Source organism: Rhamphochromis longiceps, linkage group LG2 (assembly GCF_057381845.1).
Source record: "Rhamphochromis longiceps isolate RC_006_pf linkage group LG2, R_longiceps_female_GT1.1, whole genome shotgun sequence".
Lineage (NCBI taxonomy): Eukaryota > Metazoa > Chordata > Actinopteri > Cichliformes > Cichlidae > Rhamphochromis > Rhamphochromis longiceps.
Window position 1 is genome coordinate 32907273 of NC_140558.1, and position 23675 is coordinate 32930947.

The 23675-nt window shown below is 43.4% G+C and overlaps 1 protein-coding gene across 2 annotated transcripts in view; it reads left to right on the forward strand.

Annotated features, from left to right (window-relative positions):
- Nucleotides 1-23209, forward strand: part of ndst1b (N-deacetylase/N-sulfotransferase (heparan glucosaminyl) 1b) — a 49844-nt gene extending 26635 nt beyond the window's left edge. For both annotated transcript variants that reach the window (XM_085423887.1, XM_085423879.1), the window contains exons 2-15: nucleotides 8753-9770; nucleotides 11969-12451; nucleotides 13208-13295; nucleotides 13689-13843; nucleotides 14674-14859; nucleotides 16033-16161; nucleotides 18148-18330; nucleotides 18776-18872; nucleotides 19192-19315; nucleotides 20183-20357; nucleotides 20477-20647; nucleotides 21817-21926; nucleotides 22468-22570; nucleotides 22657-23209. In XM_085423887.1, the coding sequence (XP_085280013.1) occupies nucleotides 9225-9770; nucleotides 11969-12451; nucleotides 13208-13295; nucleotides 13689-13843; nucleotides 14674-14859; nucleotides 16033-16161; nucleotides 18148-18330; nucleotides 18776-18872; nucleotides 19192-19315; nucleotides 20183-20357; nucleotides 20477-20647; nucleotides 21817-21926; nucleotides 22468-22570; nucleotides 22657-22776 (2670 nt within the window). In that variant the 5' untranslated portion in view covers nucleotides 8753-9224 and the 3' untranslated portion in view covers nucleotides 22777-23209. The remainder of the gene's footprint in view (nucleotides 1-8752; nucleotides 9771-11968; nucleotides 12452-13207; nucleotides 13296-13688; nucleotides 13844-14673; nucleotides 14860-16032; nucleotides 16162-18147; nucleotides 18331-18775; nucleotides 18873-19191; nucleotides 19316-20182; nucleotides 20358-20476; nucleotides 20648-21816; nucleotides 21927-22467; nucleotides 22571-22656) is intronic.
- Nucleotides 23210-23675: the final 466 nt, after the last annotated feature.

Consider the following 23675-nt stretch of genomic DNA (forward strand, 5'->3'; position numbering starts at 1 on the left):
TACGGGGGTGTGGGTGGGATCATATCTGTTTGATCTCGCAGGCAAAAATATGGGCAGCACAACAGAATCTCATCTCTTGTGTCAGCTATTCTTCCGCGCTGCGATATTCTCATGGGAACGCGTTTCTGCTGCGCGAATCACAGACAGATCAGTGCGGGCCGGTTCTTATCTGGACATGAAGGACGGGAAGATGGAAGAGGGAAGGTGTAAAAGTGAGGGAGAGGAAAGGAGACGAGAGAGAGGAAGAGATCCTCTGGGAATCATAATACCTGAAATTTGGGTGGGAGGGCGGCGGCTCTTGAATCTAGCCCATCATCATTTCATAAGCAGGTATTTTACTTGCCCCCCTTTTTTTTGCAGGCCGGGATGCAAGCTCACCTCGGCTGCGTTCCCTCTGTTTCCCCTCAGATTGAGCAGATTAGACAGTTATATTGTTTATGCGAGTGCCACGACTCGTGTAACAGCCTGCCTGGAGATTTTGTTATTAGTTTGATCGCTTTCTTTTCTATTCGTCTGCGGCCATCATGCGCGTTGTTGCCGTTTGATAGCATCTCTGGTTCATGTCAGGTCAGCAGATCTCTTATTGCTGTTCTGCTGCAGGTGGGGAGGTCCTAATAAAACCGTTGTGCTTCAGTCAGACATTCTGCGGGGCACTACGTAGGGTTTTCTCAGCTGAATGGGCATTTGATCAGCAGACCCTGCAGCATCAAACCACGCTGACACTTAAGTGCTGTTGTCTCTACGTTCCCCTTCCACTCAGGAACCCCCGACTCCCACACTCACATTCACGGAGACGTGCGTTATTCGCGAACAGTGCGACTTTCACCTCTGAGTGATGTGTATTGTCTGCATAAAGAGAGACCCGTCAGGGATCTTCAGTTCCCGATGGAGACATCAGGCTGCCCGCCATGCTCTCTTGTCCTTCACTAGCATCCTGAGATGACAGTAGATAAACAATGGGAACAAACAGGCACTCCCACCAGCATTGATCTGGCTGGCTCACCCCTCCCTGCTTTCACCAACAACGCCACATTGATTCCACCTACACTCAATTTATATGAAAGCCCCCCCCCCCCCCCCTCCCAGCCCACCTCCCTTTTCTACCAGGACTGACAAAAATGATAAATGACCAACCCCTTCCTCCCTCTTCCGCCACCTCCCTCTGCCTCACGTTGGCTGTCCGAGGCTCTACAAACCTATTTTCTACCCTCAGAAATCCAATAGAGTGTGCTTGCCTTTTTTCCCCTTTCTCTGAAGTGTAGTTTTTGCCGGTGTGCGGGTTGTTCACCACCTTTGCAGTAATTTCCACACATAAACATGTCACTGGGTATAATTTCAACCCTGCAGGACGCCCATATCTGTGATGTCAGAGCATTAAGGAAGACAAATGAAGGAAATTAATATGCATTTTCAATGGCAGACGCCGTAGGATCGCTTTACCCTGCGGCTAATGCCTCTGATAGTCTGCTGTGTCACTTAAAGAAGTAATCATATGCACAGTTTCCAAAATGATGTCAATTATTTTCTTCTCTTTGGCTTAATCAGACCGTCGTCTCATTATGTAATTATTATCTGGTTAATTTGTCCCCTGTGTAAATCGCACGATCGAGTTTGTGGTTCGACTGTCCATCTTAATACACGTTCAGCTTTTTATACATATTCTTTTTCTGATCCAGTGTCCCCCTATGCCTGTAAATGGGACACGGAGCGTCTATAAATAGATATACTGTGGCACCGAGTTGCTGGTGTGTGCGCGTGTGTGTACTGCTTTTCACATGTTCCGTGGAAGTGATCGAGGCCATTGATGAGGATGCCGGTTCCACTCTCGGCCCCTCCATCCTGCTGCCCAGGGGTGCAATACCATTTCACATCTCACTTAGACCCTTCCCTAATGATCCTTCTCCGCTCAGCCACAGTTTTCCCATGGCTCCCAACTCCGCACTGCTTTTCCCACTGTGAGGTGATCCATTTTACACTTCCCTCTGCTCTCAGATACCCACTGGAAAACTAAAGGAAGGTGGCAGCCAGGTTTGTGAGCCTCCAAGATGAAAATGACTCACGAGTGCCATGTATAATTTATTCCCTGCTCCTCCTGTTTCTTATTCATTTCGGTCTTAATCATTCTCACATATTATAAATGTGTAATCATGCCATTATGCCAACGCCTACTTAGGTTGTCTCCCTTGACGATGATGTTTGTGTTGATGGGATCTGATGTGATCTCTTAAATATAGAAGTCTGAGGGCAGGGTTACCGTCTTCCCATTCTCTCGATAATTGCTCCTAGGTAAAGATTCCACTACCTCGTGCGCATTTGAAGATAATTCCCTCCTTGTCCCGTTACTATGTCAAAGAATAGCATTGCAATCATTTCAATTATGACAGCGCTGGGATCGAGGTCATCGAGTGGGGCCTTGAGAAGTAATTGGAAGGGCATGGGCAAACCGAGGAAAGGCATTTTTCTTCTGCGAAATTGCCTCAGTCTTGGGGACAGTAAATTGAGGTGCTGAAAAATGATGTGATAATTCAGCCACATGGTTTGGTAAGGGGAAATTGTCTGAAAGGCACTTTCTGGAGAATTAGAAGGCAAAACTACATTTCCCTCCCGAGTCCTCTGTCCTTCACGCAGTGGCATGAAATGAATTGATGAGACGGAGGGAGAGGGAAGTGTCGGTGTAAATGTTTGCAGCTAAAATGAAGCTGCCTGCTCGCGCATTCAGATTGGCTGAAGGGTGAGAGGCGGTAGCCCGAGCGAGGATACGGTACTCCGCTCCACACTATTTCACGGCCTAAGCCTTTAATCGCAGCAGCTACAATGAATGCATAAAATGGAATTCAAATTTCAGATTGATTGATTTTATATTGATGAATGCCAAGGCTGGTTTAAGGGGAAAAAGAACTGTGACTGTGGCTTTTTTTAAACGTAACCTCTTTAAGAAGGCGAGTCCTTGCTGCTCTCATGTGCCCGTTTGTTGCTTTTAGATGTGCTTCAAAAGAAATATGAAAAATTCTTGCTTTTTGAAGTTTAATCTCTCTTAAGAAAGGGTAGGAGGCAGAATGCAAATGTGGAAATTTGCTCCGGCTTTGCTATTTACTGCTTGAGACTTGGGCATCTTGTAGCCGCGGACAGTCAGCATTTCGAAAATGTCAGGCTTTTGAGTGAGCCTTCTGAGCGAGCGTCGTGGACATCTCAGTTCTCAAATCAAAAACATGGCTGCCATCCCAGCCTCCCTCCCAATGTACTGTCAAAACTTCACCATAGTGGCTCTATTGTGTCTCATTTCTTAATCCCTTCAAGGTATCTCACACAGTAACAGAGCTGCCATAAGCACATTTGGTGCTGTTTGCAGATTAACAGGATTACAGATTATGGATTACACTAGCGTCATTCTTACCCATTTAACCTTGACGCATGCCCCGCTGAAAAATTTCAGGCCTTTGCAAACACAAGACCAAGTTCAGTGTTAGTGTTTGAACACGATACTTGGCAGTGTTGTCCAGGACTGAACGCAAACAAGCCTATCTACTATTGGAGTGTCTTGTGTGTGTTTGCGTATGTGGTCACACCAGCAGCCCTTCGATGAGGGTCCTATGGATTAGCGCCCTCACTGTTTTTCCTTCGCCACAGCTTCCATGCCTTTGAACGCAACCCAACTCCAGCGTTTCCATGGGAAACGTGCAGTTGCCAAGTCCTGTGGCGATTGAGCGCTGAGGGTCATCGTTTATTTCTGTCTGACAGGAGCAAAGGGGGCAGATTGGAGAGGGGACAGCAGGGGGGGAGAAGAGGGGGAACTGTTGGGTCCTGAGGGGATGTGGAGGGCCTAAATCTCCTTTAAAAGTTTATTTGTCCAAGGGATCGCCTACGGCGGAGTCTGACACTGGTTTGTTGGTGTTAATGTACCGACTGTCCTCGCAAATCCCTCAGACACTTAGTCGTATTCACACTTTAAAAGAAGTGCAGCAGCAGTGTCGGGGAGGGAGGGGAGGGGGCAAAAAAGGGGGGGAGACGTGTGAAGCCGCATATGGTCGACCGTAGCGTTGTTTTTCCAGAGAGTTGTTACAGCTGAGGACTAGCCTCCATCCCCCTGCTCCTCTTTGTCTCTCATTAATCTAGCACTATGGCTCTGGCTTGTTTCCAGCGATGTAGAGCGAGCAGGTTTAAGTGACCACCCACCCTGAGGAAAAGCATCAGTCTGCCCCCGGTGTCACCTGCTAGTGTTTCTGCCTACATTTCACTCTGTCGCCTCGTGTCTATCAGCCGCTCTAAAATAATGAGCAAAGTGCTTTAATTGTAGTTTTCGAAGCGTTGGGATTGATGGTTATACTTTGGGATGAATCTCTCGCTAATTTCTCTTGTCTTGTACGAGTTGATCAACTTGTCCTTTCATTTGCTATTGTCTTTCATTTTTTCCTTTCTTACTACTCTGGTCTGCCACCTCTATTTAGGGAGGCTTTAGTCCACATGTGCAATTACAGAGTTCATATTTGGTCTGAGCTCTTTCCATCACCAAGAATGAAAAGGTTGGCTATGGGATCTGCGTTAGTCTCCTACTGCCGCTCCTTTATGCATGAGTTAGGACTCTGGCAGACTGGAACACCGTGGTGTCTGTGAACCCTTTTGGCTTCTCTTCACCTTACCCAATATGTCTGCTGGCTATACCTCTCATCAGCTTCTGCAAAGCATGAAATATTCATGTCCCCCTTGCTTTCTCCCTCTGCATTTTTGAATCTGTTATTTTGAAGAAAGGAGCACAGGCACGTTTCCAGCTCTATCTCGGCCTCTTCCAAGGTATACGTAGCACATTAGGTGAGATGGGCATGCAGACATTTTGAGATCCATTAGCCATTATTCGGTTTAGGTGCTTTATCTTCAGCCCCATCATGGTCTAATGTATTGTACTCTCTATTTAACGGGTCTGACCTCACTGCTTCGCACTCAAGGCCTTGAGATTTCCCTTTATTTGTGTCTGCTTCTCTCACTCCGCCTCTCAGGCCTTCTCTTTCTCTCTGCCTTCTTCCTTTCTTCAGCTGTAGCTCACTGCATCGCAGTGTGAAGGTCAACATTGGGAGGCGGTCATCTCTACTGTGATTTGGGCAAGAAATGTGGTTTCCTGTGAGTCTGCTCAGTCTTTCCGCGCTGCCATTAGATCTGCTTCCAAGCCATGTTAACAGTGTCATTAAAGTCACAGCAGTGCTTATTGTCTCCCTGCAGACACGGCCAAAGATAGCATGTCTTCAGTCTGATTACACATTAACAGGAATTGACTTTAATATAGCTCTGATCGGGGCAGGCCACTATGGCTGGAAATGGAGAAATCTGAAAATATATACATCATTAGAAGGTTTATCATTTGGGGAGGAAACATTTTACTAATTAGCGTTCAACCAAACCGGTTAGGATTAATTTGTTTCTCTTTTTTGTTTCTTCCTGTTTTAAAAACAAATCTTTTGGCATTTGACTATTCGTCAGAACAAAATAAATCTTTAGTGTCCATGTTCTTAATAGACCACTATAAATGTGTTACTTTGTTGTTAAATCTACATTGTTGTTTCTCTTATCACAAATATTCTTGTGTATTTCAATGTTTCTTCCTGCATATCTGCTGACATACGCTCACCGGCCAGTTCATTAGGTACACGTTGGACCCCCTTTTGCCTTTAAAACTGGAAGCACTCCTCAGAGATTTTGGTCCATATTGACATGACAGCATCACACAGCTGCTGCTGAATTGTCAGCTGCACGTCCGCGATATAAATCTTGTAATGTAGATTCCTCCACATCCCAGAGGTGCTTTATTGGATTGACAATCTGGTGATTGTAGGGGTCATTTGAGTACAGTGAACTCATTGTCATGTTCAAGAAAGCAGTTTGAGATGATTTGAACTTTGTGAAATGGTGTCTTATCTTGCTTAAAGCAGCCATAAGTAGACTGCTTCACTATGCATAAAGGGATGGACATGGTTGGCAACAATACTGCCAAGAAAATAATCCCACACTTTTACTGCAATCAGCAGCCTGAACCAATACAAGGCATATATCCGTGCTTTTATGTTGTTTATGCCAAATTCTGACCCCACAATCTGAATGCTGCTGCAGAAATCAAGACTCATTTTTTTCTGTTCTTGTCTGATATGATTGATACCCGTTGTGGTCTTCTGCTGCTGTCGCCCATCTGCTTCCAGGTTGGATGTGTTGTGTATTCATCGATCTTCCTCTGCATACCTTTGTTGTAACAAGCAGTTATTTAAGTTGCTGTTCCCATCTTATCAGCTCACAGCAGCCTGGCCATTCTCCTCTGACCTCTGGCATCATGGCATTTTTCTCCCAGAGAGCTGCCACTCACTGGATATATTCTCTGTAAACTCTAGCGATGGTTGTGCGGGAAATTTCCAGTAGATCAGCAGTTTCTGAAATACTCAGACCAGCCCATCTGGCACCAACAACCATACCACATTTAAAGTAACTTAAATCACCTTTCTTCTCCATTTCAATAGTAAGTTTGAACTTCAGCCGGTATTCGCAATCATGCCTCTATGCTCATTGAACAAAACAACTTAGAGCTAGCTGCTTATTTAGTTTAATGTCCAATAGTACATTAAACTAAATAAGGTGAGCATATGCCAAAAGGCATATGCTCACATATTTAAAAGGAGGAAAACTATAAACTTACTATAATTTAAAACTAGGAACTCACTGTGGTGAGGTGAAAAGATACTACAACAGAGGACAAGGGGGGACAGCAAGTATATCTACACAGGAGGGTGATGGGGGGAGTGGAAACAGCTGCGGAGAATGAGACACCGTTAAACCAAATCACAGTGAACAAGACAAAGGAAGCAAAAGTAAAAACAAAGCACCAGGACTACAAACTCTCAAAGTAAAACAGGAACTGATGACTTAATGAGGAAAACATCATACACGAGACATGAATAAACTAAATGCAAGAGGCTTGACACGGGAGGGAGGAAAAGAGAACTAGACTAAATTCGCTAGGAGAAGGAATACAAGACATAATCTAAACCTCACACAACCCTGAGATCTCAATATATATCGAGTAAATAAACAAAACTAGAAAGTCCAAAAACTCAAATGCTGGGAAAACAAACCCATGACCATAAAACCATAACACATCATCGTGATACAATTTTAAGATCAAGTGAATAAGGTTTGTTGATTAATATTCTGGTCCTCATTATTGGAGCCATGTAGATTTCTGAAGGATCTTGACGCTGAGAAATCTAAAAAGAAAACTGTGCTTCTTTACAGTGGTAATAGTTGTCACCCTGGTCATGTCCTCTGCTTCACTGTTTCCATCAGGAGTCACTTCCTGTGGCTAATCATACTTTGATATGCTGTGGCACGAACCCTGGCTCCATAAGAAAGGAACAAACAAGGTACCCGGGGATCTTCAAGCAACCAGCTCTGTTGGTTTTTGTCTGCACCGCTGTGATATATTCTCTGAACACCCACTGTTTTTTTTCACGGCCTCTCTTTACATTAGTCTCTGCATCCCCATGAAGGGAGAAGTTGGACACGACTCAGAGAAAAAAGACGTGCAATTTCTTCCACAGATCTTGCAGGAGGCAGATTTAAGGCATCCTGTTAAGCTTAGCTGGAAGGATAGCCGGGGCAGAGACACTTGCCAGACCTTGATTCTCATTAAAAGGACACCGGATGCACTTGATTTTCTCCACTTTGGAATTCCGTTTGAGCCGAGCTCAGCGCGGCCACTTGTGTATTTTTGACGTTACTGCTTACTTTTAATTAAACCTAGGTTTATCGGGTTACCAATAAACCCTTTAATGGCATTATTACATCTACTTTATGTCCCCTATGTGTCTTGCTGGGTTTCGTGGTCACTGTTTAATGTCTTCGGGTTGAGGGGTATGTGTCTCTAATGCAGCATCTATGGTTTTTACACAGGGATGTGTGCACGGTGCAATAGCTCTTCCCGCTTAATGGTCAGACCATTTTCCATGCAAAGGTAATGATGCTCCATCTCATTTCTCCACCAGGAGACTTAATGGAGAAATGATGTTTTTGTAAGTGACTCGCTCATACCATTCTCATGCTGGATGCTTTACTTTTCACACTTGGCTTGATGGAGGTTGCCTAAAGGGCTGGTATATTATGTTAGGTCTGCTGAGGGTATGGAAATGTATATAGAGTGTGATAAGGGATTTTTTCCAAGAGTAAAGGATCCTTTTGTTGCCAGGTCTGTCTGTCACTCCCATCCACTCCTCTGCTCTTGGATCGCTTCCCTTCCATCGGCTTGTTTTTCCTTTCTTCTCTCCGTTTTGGTTCCGATACTGTGCGGATTTGAGAGAAATAGAAGGCGAATGTCCCCATGGGTGATGGCTTCACTTGCACGCAGTCACACAATTCTGAGCTGAACTGGGAATTGGCTCACCCTGAAGCTTTGTCACTCAAATTTTGCCTATTGATTGTGTGGAGGCTGCGTGAGCGGGTGATTTGTGTGTGTGTGTGTGTGTGTGTGTTATGTTTGCACACACAGGGGTTAGGCGTGTGTGTGTGTGTAGGGGAAAACTGGCAGCTCTTACTTTGTGTAGGTGAATGCAAGGACTACTTTGGAGCGAACTTTTGGAGTGCTGGCACTGCCAGTATGCAACATCTCCCACACACGGCTAATCCCACTCAACAAAAGAACGTGATATGCTGTTTGTTCTATAGGAGCTGATGCTTGTGCTGTTAGATTTTAACGCTATTTCCTTCTGTCTTGCCGTTTTTCTAGGTCAGGAGATTTAATCCTGGGGGAATGCTGTTGAGATGACCTGCGTGGCCTTTGTTTCCTCAAGAGATTATTCTCCAATCAAAAGAGTGGAGCAAAATCGAGCCAGGACATGCTTGACAGGTTTACATGATGGACAGGTGATGGAGTCTTCCATCATCTTTCTCCACCAGTGACTCGGCCTGCCAGCTCTCCCCGCGAGGCATAAGTGTGTACCAGCAGTCCAAGGCCCCTTATTTGTTTGCCATGGTGACATAAGCAGTGCTGCAATATGAGGGAGAACCAAAACCGCCTCATTTCTTTCTCCAGTAGCTCCTGCAGCTGCTATCTTAATGCTTCTTATATTTAGCTCCATAACAAGGCTGACCTTGCTCTGAGAATCCCCTGCTCGCTGTCCTCTATCCACACCGAGAGAGAGACTGTCCCCCAAGGTGTGCTGCTGAGCCGGCGCGGCAGAGCGGTGTGGCGTGAGACGATGCTGGGATGTGTGACCCGCCTCCGTCGGCAGGTCCGTCTCCTCCCCCTGCAGACCTCGCTGATACTTCTCTTCCTCTTCTGCACCGTCAGCGTCTTCATCTCAGCCTACTTCCTATATGGCGTCAAGCGGGAGCTGGAGCCATCAGGAGGGGGTGTATCCGGAGCCGAGGGAGCATCCGCCGACACCGATGACCCAAGGGTCACTCCATCCCGACTGCTGCCTTTGCGGCCTGTCTCAGGGGGCCCTGGGGCAGATCCCGGAGGGACAAGGACAGAACCTGTTGTCCTGGTGTTTGTGGAAAGCCAATATTCTCAACTGGGGCAGGAGATTGTGGCCATTTTGGAGTCTGGCCGATTCAGGTACCGGACTGAAATCTCTCCTGGCAAAGGGGACATGCCCACATTGACGGACAAAGAAAAGGGGCGTTTTACACTTGTTATTTATGAGAACATTCTCAAGTATGTCAACTTGGACGCCTGGAACCGAGAGCTGCTGGACAAATACTGTGTGGAATATGGAGTAGGCATCATTGGCTTCTTCAAGGTTAGGACAACACCACACTCCTTCTGCCTCCCCCTTTCTCTCCCCTCTCTCACTCACACCTTCTGCCCTGTCCATCTGGCTCCACCGTCTCTAAGGAGATGGGATTCACAGAGTTGGAAAGACCTGCCTGGTTCAATATCACTCTGTCCCACGGCAGTGTCTTCTGTCTCTCTTATGTTCTCTGTATCAATGTTTTTCTTTATTCTGCAATCTGGCCTTCTTCTCTTTTCTTCCTCAGTGTCTTATTTCTCTGCTTTGTTTTAACCTACACATGCATTCCCCAGCCTCCTTCTCCCTCTGTGTTTCTCTCATGCTCTCTCCTTTTTCCTCTAGATCAGTAAATCCGTAGATGCTTATGTTTGCCCAAGGCCAGCTTTTTTTTTCTTTCTTCTAAGGTGTTATGGTTTTAATCACCATTTCTGAGCCATGTACAGAAGATCTAGAGATGTAGAAGAAATTTTAGGCAGGTCATGGTTTCCTGGCAGAATTTACCACAAGGAGAAAGAGAAAGCAACCAGTACACTTACACATCTGCATGATTGATGTCGTTGTCCCGTTTTGGCCTTTCCTTGATGGATATCAGCGAGTTTGTTACATACACATGAAGTCCACTACAGACGCAGATGCATTGCTTCTAATTAGACTCCAGCTGTACAACAGTGGACTTGCATCTGCTCTGCATCTGTAATTAGCTTTGGCTACTTTTTTCATGTAGCCCTACAAAGTTTATTTGGATTATTTGTGATTTACAACTCTGTGTTGTTTACAGTTAAAACTCTACAGGGTTCACATGACCGTGAACACGAATAGCATGTCTCCAGAGTTTTGCACACTGTAGAATTTCCCGTATAGCAAACATGATATGGTATGTTTTTGGTCATGTGTAGTCTGTGCAGAATAAAATAGTTGTTTTTTTAAATGAAATAAAATATTTCGACTGATATAGTGGCTGATATTAGCCATTTGCCAATATATCGATATTGTTTTCTCATATTAATAAAGACTCATAAATAACTACATCTAACAACTGTTAGGGAAATCATAAAAATTCTGTGTATTAGTGAGGCTTCATCTCCTTCATAAAGCACGCCTGATATATGGAAAAGGAAATTGATGTTGCATGTGTGCTTGTTTATTTTTCTACATATTAGGTGCTGATAAGATAAAATACAAAGAAAAATAAATACAATTAGATAGTTAAGCATTGCAATAGTTGTTATCTACAGCCTCGGGGTAATTTAACTCCAAATGATGCGGGGCAAAAGAAGCCAGAATGAACGAATGGTTAAAGAAAATCAGCTGATTTGTTTTTTATTAGATTTTTAAAACTACTAAATATGATCAGAGATGTAACGTATAGTTTGCACACATGAATGGGAAAAACGGTGACGTGACACCACGCAGTTTGTGTTAGTGTCAACTTTTCTCGCTAACACCCACGCGCTGTTTTGTATTTCTAAAGGAAGACTTAAGTTGTGCAACATGAAGTGACTGTAAGTAATCATACAGCAAATCAAGCGAATACACTTTTTGTCACGTGTAGTCTGCGGAGAATAAAATGCTCCTTTTCAATGAAATGAAAGGCTCTAAATGCAGTCTACCTCACAGAGCAGGCCTAATTTGTAATTAGTATTTGTATCACTTTCTTCATATTAGTTTCTGATAAGATGTGATGAAAAGAAAAATCAATTAGATGACATGGGTAATCACTTTATTTACATCCACAGCCTCGAGGTAAATGAGTGTAACAAATGAATGTTTCTTTAGATATAATCACCATCATGTGGACACTGCACAGTGTATATTAGTGTTAATGTTTCTAACTAACACCCAAACACTGTGTTGAAATTCTAAGGAAGAGTTATGTTGAAGTGCAAGATGAAGTAAGAGAGAATCAGGGAATGGCAAGTTTTGGCGGGGAAATTTCATTAAGCCTTTGCTGAAGTCTCAGTCTCAGAGTCTTTGAGAACACAGCAGGAGGTTATTCATTTTGACTGCAATCTCAGGGCATAGCAGATTGAGCATAGCAGGTAGAAGCTGCCTCATGCCTTCACGTTTGAGCAGGCCTGACATTCCTTATTTCACACATGACTGGAGAAATTGGGGAGTTATTTCCAATGCATTTCTGTCTTCATCACTCCAGTGTATGATGAATCTGTGTGATTTCTCTCTCGTCTCTGTCTCTCTGTGTTGATCAGGCCAATGAAAACAGCCTGCTCAGTGCACAGCTGAAAGGCTTCCCCCTCTTTCTTCACTCTAACCTGGGTCTGAAGGACTGCACGGTCAACCCCAAGTCCCCGCTTCTCTTTATCACTCGATCTGGGCAGCCGCTGCCAGGTCCTCTCCCCGGAGATGACTGGACCGTCTTTCAGTCCAACCACTCGACATACGAACCCGTGTTACTGGCCAAGACCCAATCAGCTGAGAGCGTCGCGTCGATGGGGCAGAATGCTGCTCTGTTGCCATCAGTGGTGCAGGACCTGGGGCTTCACGACGGCATCCAGAGGGTCTTGTTCGGCAACAATCTGGCTTTCTGGCTGCACAAGCTGGTGTTTGTGGACGCTGTGGCCTTTTTGACAGGGAAGCGACTCTCGCTTTCTCTGGAGCGCTACATCCTTGTGGATATAGATGACATCTTTGTGGGCAGAGAGGGTACCCGCATGAAGGTGCCTGACGTAAAGGTGAGTTTGTGTTTCAAAGTGCTAAAAAAAAGAAAAACATCTTCTCAGAATAGTAACTGAACCCACTTATCTATTCATCAGCCGCTGTTTTTCAACAGCCCTTTGCTGGAAAATAAAAAATTGCCTCACACATAGCATGTTCTACCCTCTGCCAGTCATACAGAAACCCCTTCTTCTCACTCCTCTACTCCTTTTGAATGCATTCGTCCCAGTAGGCTGCTCAAAGCTGACAGGCCCCACTGCTCACACTGTCACAGAAGCTCCACAGCAATGAATATTTCAGGGGCCCAGAGACATACAAAGAATGTTGAAAAGCTCCTTGCTTGCGTCCCCTCAGAGCAGAACAGGCTCGCCTCACATGTGGAGGCAGAGGGTATGAGAAAAAGTTAAGGAAGAGGCATCAAGGCCCCCCTCACTGGCAGCGCAGCAGCTAGCTTTTAGAGACGCATCACACCCTGACATGATGGAGAAATCTGAGCGAGAGAGAGGGGGTGTGCACTGGGAGCCTCATCCAGCACGGAGATCAAATGAAACAAACACCCGAATCAGAGGAGAGCAAAATATCAAACAGAATGGAGGAGAGGAGTGAGGCAACTGGGAGTGGATGCTGGATGTTTACCGAAAGAAACTTTCAGAATAAAATATGCATGTGGGCACAAGACCGAACGGGTGTTCGCGCTTTCTCATTAATGTGCTCGTGCACCGGTTTCAGCGCATCGTGTATTGACTCACCCTCCTCTCCTCCTACTGTTTCAGGCCCTGCTGGAGACACAGAGGGAGCTGCGCACCCATGTGCCCAACTTCACCTTCAATCTGGGCTTCTCAGGGAAATTCTTTCACGCTGGTGAGATGCAACCCGACGAGAACTTTTGCCAGTTGCTGAGATAAACTAAAATAAATAAAACTTCAAGCTGGTGAAGTCGTGATTCATATTCTTTAATTTTGCTTCTCCTCTCTGTCCTCTCTGTCATGCCCTGACTTTGTCCATTTCCTGCTTCTCATTTCTCAAATGCTTCCTTCTAATATTTGAACTCTGTCTCTCCCTTTGCCTTGCTGACTTTCATTTCCTCTCCCTGTCATCACTCGCTCCATTTTACCTTTGCCTCTTCTTTGTCATCTCCCATTTTTATATCTTCAATTTCCTCATAACCCACCGCCCCTCATTTTTGCGCTAACCCCGTTCATCTCCCTCCATCTCCCCCTCTTCCTTTCCCATGCTATTCTCTCTTACGTCCAGGATCTGATGAGGAGGACCTGGGAGATGACCTGCTGCTTTCCTATGTGAAGGATTTCTGGTGGTTTCCTCACATGTGGAGCCACATGCAGCCCCATCTATTTCATAACCAGTCCGTGCTGGCCGAGCAGATGTTGCTCAACAAGAAATTTGCCATGGTGAGTCAGCTTGGGGGTAAAGGTCACATCGCTGTTTTGAGTAAACACAGTGATCGGCCTTATCTTTTGCATATCCTGCTGTTTTGATTTAAATAGGCAGTCTCGGACGAGCTGGTGACGTTTTTGCAAGTAAAAAAACCCAAAAACAATAAAGATTGAAGCTCACTTCAGTTAGCGGCACACGTGCCTCGAGCAGCTGTTTTGTCTGTAATACAAAAGGGCATCTGGTGCATCTGTGCCTGTAGCCAAAAAAAAGTCTTGCGTTGTTTTGATTAAGAATGCAAAACTAGTGCTAATTTTAATCAGATGTGAAGATTCGGACCTGCATGTCTTCTGTGCAAGAAGACGCTGTGGAAGTAGGCTTGCTGAGGCGTCGTTCGGCTCTTATCTAATATCTCGCTGTGGCTGCTCTTTCCTTCCTCACTGCTCGCTCACTCACTCCTCAAACAGAGACGCATAAAAATGAACTTGTTCAAAAAGAATGATTTCCATCTCCACTAACAATGTTAGCACGTGCGACGCATCTTCTATGACCCCTTTAACAGTTAAAAAACAAGTCTAAGATTTAACTGCACAGCAGCAACGGGAAATTATAGGTTTGGTAGAGCTCTTAAATGGTGTAATATGAGCAACAGAACAGCGAGCCCGTTATTAGTTGCATAAATTTGCACACGCTGCATTGTTTTCCTGTGAATTCCTTCTGCTTATACAGTCAGTGTGAATACAGCAAAGAAAACGCAGACACCCTTTTCAAATTCAGACAATTCTCAATATCCCCAGAGCTTGACGGGTGTCGTTAAACCTCGCCTCGTTTTCTTTTTCATCCCCAGGAGCAGGGGATCCCCACTAACATGGGCTACGCGGTGGCTCCTCACCACTCGGGCGTTTACCCTGTGCACATACAGCTGTACGACGCCTGGAAGAAGGTGTGGGGCATCAAGGTGACCAGCACAGAAGAGTACCCACATCTAAAGCCTGCTCGCTTCCGGCGAGGTTTCATCCATAGCGGCATCAGTGTAAGGCAACTTTTCATACACCCAGGCATTCGAAAAAGCCTCGTTATCTTCTTACCTCTGGCTTGTTAGCTTTCTCTCCACTTGGCTTCTCAACATCCATTACCTTCTGAGCCAATAATCCCTTTCAGGGGGCTCTTCTACTATTTATCTTCTACTATTTACATATTTTATCACTCCCCCCTCCTCCTTCAGTTCTTTTATATTTATTCCTCTCTTATGACCAACTCTCTTTTCAACCTGTTCTTTTGCCCCTCATCTACTGCTCTCAGCGTGCCCGCTTTTCCTAGATGATAATTGTGATGACAGTGTTATTATTTTCCATCTTTGGAATCAGGAGTCCTGCAAAAGGCCAGTCCTGCTTGGTTGTATTTCCTATCGAGTGCCAAATGATAATGTAGTCAAGTGAACCAGTCTTGCATGAGACACCTGTCTAGGTTGCGCTGCCTAGGAGGCCTCAGCAGCATAATGGAGACTGACATCCTTGGCAACAGCATAGCAAGTGTCTGCATACAGCAATCATTGAAATGTCAGCACTCCCTCCTCAAAAAAAAAAACCAGAAAGAAAAATACACTTGACTTTATTCAGCTTCGGATCCGAGTTGGTGCTGAAGAGAGCAAAATTAAAGATGAATAGAATACATTCAGGAGGTTTTAAAAGGTGGGTGGGTGAAGGGGGGATCTTATCCATTTCTTTCCCAGGTTGACCTTCACTGCTGATAAGAGGCAGTGCAGCCTCAGTCCAGTTGCTTTGTAGTGCTGGCATTCAGTCAGCCTGTGTGGTCCCACAGTTCTGTTCCTGTCCTTGAGATAGAGCAGTCTGAATGGACAGTCTCCACTGCTTACTGATGATTGATATTCAGTTCCCCCTGACACTCCAAACTGTAAACGCATTTCCATGAATTTCCATATAGACTCGGAGTGAATAAGAGGTTTGCCTTGGCTAGATGAGCTGCATAATATGAATGTTATTGGAAGCAAACAATGTGTGGGGTAACTGCTTGGAGTACTGACAGCTTCGCTCTGCTCTCAGCGGAGGGCTGATGGTGTGTATTTATTTGTGACAATGCACTTCTCATGATCCTTTTTTTTTTTTTAACGTGAGTGTGTAACTTCATTCCCTTTTTGTTTCCTCGCTCTTGGTTTGGTGACTTTGTGTTTTTGTTCGTGTCGCAGGTGCTGCCCAGACAGACCTGTGGTCTTTTCACGCACACTATCTTCTACAAAGATTACCCGGGCAGTCCGAATGAGCTGGACAAGCTCATCAATGGTGGAGAGCTCTTCCTCACTGTTCTTCTGAACCCCGTGAGTCAATTACACATCCGCACAGCACCTCGATAGTCTTGCGAGCTTGGAAAAACCGTTTTACTGATGGTGTAAATTGAAATTTAAACGAGGGACGGGACAATGACTAGTCGGTGAGTCACACAGGGATGTCTGCATCAAGCGCACTCTTTTTTTTTTACTTTAGCAAAAACAGTGTTGAGAATTCGTTGTGTTTGTCAGCATGTTTTGTTTGAGATGATATAAATGGGTTAGTCTGGTCTGAAGATAATTTTTGCAAGGCTTTACTTTTTAAGTGAGACTTGTTTGTGTCACATAATTATAAAGTGTTGATTCAACAGTTTTTTTTTCTTTTTTTAAACTGCCACTTCCTCTTTTGCTCGAAACCTTTTCCCTCATACTGCGTATAATTAACTGTGATCCAGGAAAAGTTCATCTGAAGGTTTTAGTGGCTTATTGAGAACTGGGGCAGCATGCTCTAATATTTAAAGTCTATTATACTGTATAGTGATAGTAATGAATGTCAGAGTCATTCATCTGTGATTAATATGTTTATTTTTATTTTTTTAATAATGTAGTGCAAAAGTCTCGAACCACCCCTCATTTCTTTATATTTTGCTAGGAAAATGCAGTAAAGCATAAATGGAAAATAGTATCCGGGGCAAAACCACAGTTTGTACAATTTGAAAACATGCGGAGGTCAAATTTTAGACTGACCACATCAGGCAAAACATTGTTAGGCAAGCTCTGTTGTCATCTTTTTTTATGTAGTTTTCAGGAAAAGCTCTCCAGGCTTCTCGAAAGACATTCAAAGCTCATTTTGGGGTGTTGGCTGTGTTTTGCTATGTCCTTTGTTAAGATGTTCCCACACTGTTTCAATAATATTGAGGTCTGGACCAATCCATGACTGATAGTGCTGCATTTTTTGTTTTTGTTTTTCTGACCGTTTACTGCATTGGTCCATTCGTTTGCGTTTCTTGTCATGCTGAAAAGGGAAGCTGTTGCCAATCAGATGCTTTCTGAATGCTATCACATGGTGAATCCAAATCTGTCGATACATTTCTGTGTTCATAGTTCACTTTTGACAAGAGCCCAGCCCCTCGAACCATGACAGAGTCTCCATTGTGTTGGGCTCCTGACCCCCTCCGTACGTCTCAAGAGTGATTTGAAATTAAAAAAAATTATGTTTCAGTTCATCACCCTGTAAGACCTTTTGTCACCTTTTTTCAGTTCAGTTCTTGGGTAATTTTGCTTACCATTTTTGCTTACCACTTCTTCTTTTGTCTTTCAGTTATCTAGTTTCCTTAAACTGTTTTGTTATGTTTTGCTTTGGGGTTTTCAAAGAACACACTGTACACTGTGGTGAGGTATGCCGATAGCTCTTTGGAAATCACATTTGTGTTGCAAGAATACTATTTTACATGTGTAAAACTCTTTTATCTTGCACATTTTTGCACAAAGTAACAAAGTGCCTGAAGATGCACTTCAAAACTGCTAAGTTGCCTTATGTTATGTGTAGGCTCGACTGAGTTCGGGGCCTTTTTGTGCTTGAATGATTCATAGGTCAGTGTTTAGTGTCATTCCTCTGAGAACATTCCTCTGATAATGGTAAGAAAAAGTGAAAGACCTTCATAAAACCTTGCAATGAAATCTGGCTACTTGGAAGCAAAATATTTTTCTAAAAGACAGGTGGCTCAAGACTTTTTCACAGTACTGTAGTACTGTTGGCAAAGTGTGCTCATAATAATGTACCAGAGTTAGGATTTGCTTTTGTTTGACATAGGCAGACATTTCTCACTTGAAAAGCTGGACTCACTAAATGTTTGTCATTTTCTGTTCATGAACTAATCAATTAATCAACTAATTGTTTTATTTCCTGTCAAATTCACATAATCACAGACAGTTACATAATGTACACAGTTTACCACGTTTTCAGTTCAGACCATATTTTGTTTGTCTTCTTCCCCTTTTATAACTCTCTCTCCACGTTTCCCTCTCCGTTCGCAGATCAGCATCTTCATGACCCATTTGTCCAACTATGGGAACGACCGCCTCGGCCTATACACCTTCAAAAGCCTGGTCATGTTTGTCAAAACATGGACCAACCTGAAAATGCAGACCCTGCCGCCTGTCCAGCTGGCTCAGAAGTACTTCAGCCTGTTCCCATCTGAGAGAGATCCCCTCTGGCAGGTGAAAAGAACATACTGAGTGTAATATTCCTTATTTTTTATATTTTACTGAAACTCACAAAGGAGGGACGATTCCAGAACCTGCTCCAAGTCTGCGCACGTATTCTTAGAGCTATGAAAATGAGAAAAACAGCATATGTTCACAGTGGCAGCTATTGCATAGCTTAATGAGCAGGCTAGATACAATTACAGCCCATTACGGGGGTATCATCCTTGCTGTAGTCAGTATACACCATATATCACCACCGCACAGGCCTATCGCAATTGTTGAGATTTGCAACACTGCAACGTGTAGTTAGATTTTCCCAAGTTAGGCCGTGTCATAAATCAAGCAAAGCCTGTGCGTAATACCTTAATGATGGCCACTTCACCATTTGGTTGCTCTCATATCTGTTAAAAATTTGTAACACTGGATGTTTTTTCAATGTGTTTTCTGTTGGCTACAGGATCCTTGCGAGGACAAAAGGCACAAGGACATCTGGTCCAAAGAGAAAACATGTGACCGCTTCCCCAAACTGCTCGTCATTGGTCCTCAGAAGACAGGTGAGAAGCAGTACTTCAACACCCTCTACAGGACATAGCTAGAAGTGATTAAATGTGACGATTGCCATTGTTATTGTATCTTTATTTCAGACATATACAGAAAAAACAATATATACATGTTTAGCTTTACTCAGTACATTCAGCCATTCAGTTCAAAAGCAGAAGTTATCTTATGAGAGGTTGTCACCGTGGTTGACTGTAGATGTCTGTTACATTACACTTAAATCTGCTTTCTAATTATATTGTTAGAGACTTCCTCTTTCTTCCTCTCACCATCTTCATCATGTCAGTGACGCTTGCTGTGCTGTTCTTCACTCAGGGACAACAGCACTCTACCTGTTTCTTGGCATGCACCCTGATCTGACCAGTAACTACCCCAGCAAGGAGACTTTTGAGGAGATCCAGTTCTTCAATGGGCATAACTACCACAGAGGCATTGACTGGTATGTATTTTTACACTCGCCTCTTTTTTGTGCAGTGGGAAGTAACACTTCACGAGTCAGAAATATCCCCATAATATAATTAATGTTCACATTTTTTCACCCCACCCCCCCTTGTCTGGTGTGATGCTGCAGCATCGAAGCAACTGACAGCAACTGTTCACAGTGCTCTTAATTTAACATCCCTCTTCGGCGTGTTGGCATATACGCCGGACTGTGAGTGGAAAAAGGCAGTTTTCACTTGTAATTATAGTCACAGTTGCTTCACAACTTTGCTGCACCTGCATCTGGAGTTACGTTCTCCCATATGTGTAGGTAGGAGCACAGGTTAGATCATTTGCAGTTAAATCAAAAGAAAAAAAAACACAAAGTGGCAACGGCAGTGAACAATTTATTTTCACTTTGTTAGTAAAAAGCAAAAAAAAAAAAAAAAGCAAATGACGCCACCTCACAACAACAAATCCACTCATTTGTGACATTGCCGAGAGCAAGACCAGCAACGCAATTAACACCCATTCATCTAAAAAAAAGTCACTGTTTTGAGTTTCCTGCAGGTTTAATTGACTTCGAGCAGCATTAAAGTGAAGCTTCACGCGCCACTGCAGACAATCTGAAAACAATCCAACACAAAATTTACTTGGCAGGCTGGAAATTTCTATGAGTGGGCTGCCCAAATATTAACATTGTATAACACTATAGAGTGTTAGATGGTTTTTTTGTACTCGGGGTGCCAAGCTGTTGTGCATGGTCAATCACCCACACAGTGAACAGAGAAATAATCCTTATCTGCAGGTTGCAAATTGGACCAGATCAACTCTGGCTGCTTGTAATTTTTTTGCTGTGTTTTTGTGTGTTTTTTTAATGCATTAGGTATATGGAATACTTCCCTCTGCCTTCCAATACTAGCTCAGACTACTACTTTGAGAAGAGTGCTAACTACTTTGACTCTGAGGTGGCAGCTCAGAGGGCTGCAACTCTCCTACCCAAAGCCAAGATCATCACCATCCTCATCAGCCCAGCAGACAGAGCTTACTCGTGGTACCAGGTTGGTGACCTGCTACTCCACTAATCTCCAAACTTTTGAATAAACGCTGCTGTATTATAGTTAGAGAATTATTTCATCCCAATTAAAATACTCTCTTCACCTTTTGTGTCTGTATGCAGCACCAAAGAGCCCACGATGACCCAGTGGCATTGAAATATTCTTTCCACAACGTCATCACTGCAGGGCGTGATGCTCCTGTCAAACTACGGGTCCTCCAGAATCGCTGTCTGGTGCCAGGCTGGTATGCCATCCATCTGGAGCGCTGGCTTAATTTCTACCACTCCAGCCAGGTACCGAGGGGAGGATGCTTTGTTTAGTGGGGGGGAAATGTGCAGATGCACCCAAAGTCATTATAACAAACTAAAACAATGCTAGATGTGAAAAAACTTTACCACTACTATGAAAAAATAAAGATAACTACCTGAAAAGGTTTTGTGGACTTTGAACACTAACAAAAATAAAATAAGAATACAGAAGAATTGAATATTTCTGTCCTTCTATTATTTATTAATTTGGCAAAACTTTAAACTAAAACAAGCAAACACACTTAAACTAAACTGAAATAAAATCAAAGAATAAAAATGCTAAACTAATTACAAAGTATACAACTAATTTAATAGTTGAATTTAAATGAATTTAACACTCAGGTTGTATAAATGTAGGTATGGTAAATCACTTGTGGTAAGGGTGGCTTGTTCTCTCTTTGGTATTCCTCATAGTCAGTATTTCAAATGCGGGTGACCTTGAAGAAAGAGAGCTGCTCTTTGGGGACACTCAACAGCAAAGTGAACACTTGTTGCTCAAAATCTCTAAGCTGCACAATGAGTCGGGATTAACTGTGAGCGTCATTACTGAACAAGAACGTCCATAAGAGTCAGCTCTGGTGGATTCTGGCTAACAGATCATTATATTCAGACTTGCAGGTCTAAAATATGATCATTTATAATAAATAATACTTCTAAAGCTTGACTAATATATTGGCCAATATGTTAGTCCTATTGAGAAATTAGAATTTAAAAAATAAAGAAGTGGCTGGAGGATCTCTCTTCAACCATGTTTATAGTGTTCGTGTTCATAGTTTGCTCACTAGAGGGAACTACACAACTTTCCTGTCCGTGACACGTTTCCACACGCCAAACAACCAGCTGGTCCAAGCAGAGTTGGGCAGATCGTAAAGCACAATTTCATGTGAAGTTTAAATAAGATATGTTTTTTATTTCATTGCCATATTATCCTAGTAAAGACTCATAATTAACTACGCATATCAAACTTTATGGAAATCTGTTTATGCGTCATATGAAAGGAAATATCGGCCGATAAACTTGATTCTTAAATGAGCAAATAAACTGGTATCAGTCTTAAAACTCCTTTATCAGCTCTGCTCATTATTAATTTGAGAGTGTCTTATAGCTTTCTGCATACTCAACTATCCTCTTCCTGTTCACATACTGTTTCCCAGGTGTTAGTTTTGGATGGACAGATGCTGAAAACCGAGCCTGCTTCAGTCATGGACAAAATCCAGAAGTTTCTTGGCCTCACTAACATTATCAACTATCACAAGATCTTAGCGTAAGTATCTTCATCCCAGCATGTTGCTTTCAGCTGCCAAGTTTACAAATGAACTTGCAGCTGCATTAATAGCTTTCCTGCCTTCAAATGTAAATACAAAGATGGGATTTGAGTCATTAGCTTATTAAAAAACCTTAGCTATCAACAGCTCCCGCTAGTAAAGAATTAAGACATTTAAAAAATCATTACATTAAAAAAAATCTAAATCACTTGGCTTTTAAAAATGTGTTTGTCTCATGGTTAATTTGAAGATTTGTCAGCTCAAAAAAAGATTTCTCCCACCCTCCTAAAATACATGCTGAAAGTTCTAAGTGTGAACATCACACTTCTTTAAGTTGCTTATTGGAATGGGATTATTTGTGGAGCCGTCAAACATGCTCATATGTCCACGCGCTAGAAAACAGCACGTGGACATATGAGCAAAGAAAATATGACGGAAACACAGTAACTGGGGGGAGATTTTAGATTTTCAATATTAGAATTGAAATTCTAAATAGTCGTTTCTTATTTCTCAGTGTATTCTTGTGTTTTTTACGTCCAGGTTCGACCCTAAAAAAGGTTTTTGGTGTCAGCTGCTGGAGGGGGGGAAGACAAAGTGTTTAGGAAAGAGTAAAGGACGCAGGTACCCTGATATGGACCCTGAGGTAGGACGAATTATCACATTATAGTATGATCTTTTTTTAATTGCTATATTTTAGTTTAATATTTGCTCTATTTTTGCGTTCTCCAGTCCCAGGCGTTCCTCAGGGAGTACTATAGGGATCATAACATTGAGCTGTCTAAGCTGCTCTACAGGATGGGACAGCCTCTACCAAGCTGGCTCCGAGAAGAGCTGGTCCACACCAGGTAGCAGCACCACAGGGGAAAACCACACCTCCTCATACTGAACCACTAATATTCCCTGCTGGGGCTCACTGGCCTCATGGCCTGAAATGTTGAAGATCCCAATTTGTTTTGACTGAGATTTGAGGATGAGACATCCGCATACAACTCAAGACTCAACTGTGATCTTCCTAAATAGGGCAACAGTGAGCAAACCAGGAACATGGAAGCCTTAACGGTGTGCACTGAAGAAGAGACCGGGGAAGACTCAAGAGGACGCACACGAGGAATTGTCGGTGTTTGATAATCACATGGCCGTTCTCCTCAATCAAACTTATCATCACTTGAACTTCTTCCTGGAAATCAGAGGAAGGGAATAAAGTCTGAAATTTCAGTTGTGGGACACAGGTGATGGAGAGCATCACCTGTGTCCCCGCCAATGAATTTTCACGTAAGGAGCACATTAAAGCAGGCTTAATGGATGATATCCCGATCGCCTGAGAGACATTGGTTCCAAATGCCTTTGATGCACGTGTTTGTATGAAGGGAGAATGGGACGTCTGAAGTCTTGACTTAGGCTGCATGTTGTAGCCTTATTTGATAGGCCTTGGTAGAATCTAGTTATCACGTTACAAGTGCCAGGACAAGAATCTTCCTTAAACTATTACCACATGGACTTTTCATGGCTCTTTTTTTTAAAGTGTTTTTTTTCCTTTACTTTGATTTTAACGTCTCTGTAATGCGGATGGCAATGCATTGCTGTAGAATGTACCAAAATTAAACACTTTAGCGCCATTGGTTTCATATGGGCCAGATGTACAGTACAGTTGCGTACACTGTTTTCAGCTTAGCATGCTCTGTAGCCAGTTTTACAACCATTTGATTGGCTACAGCAGGAACATAGGACGGGTGATGAAAGCACATTGT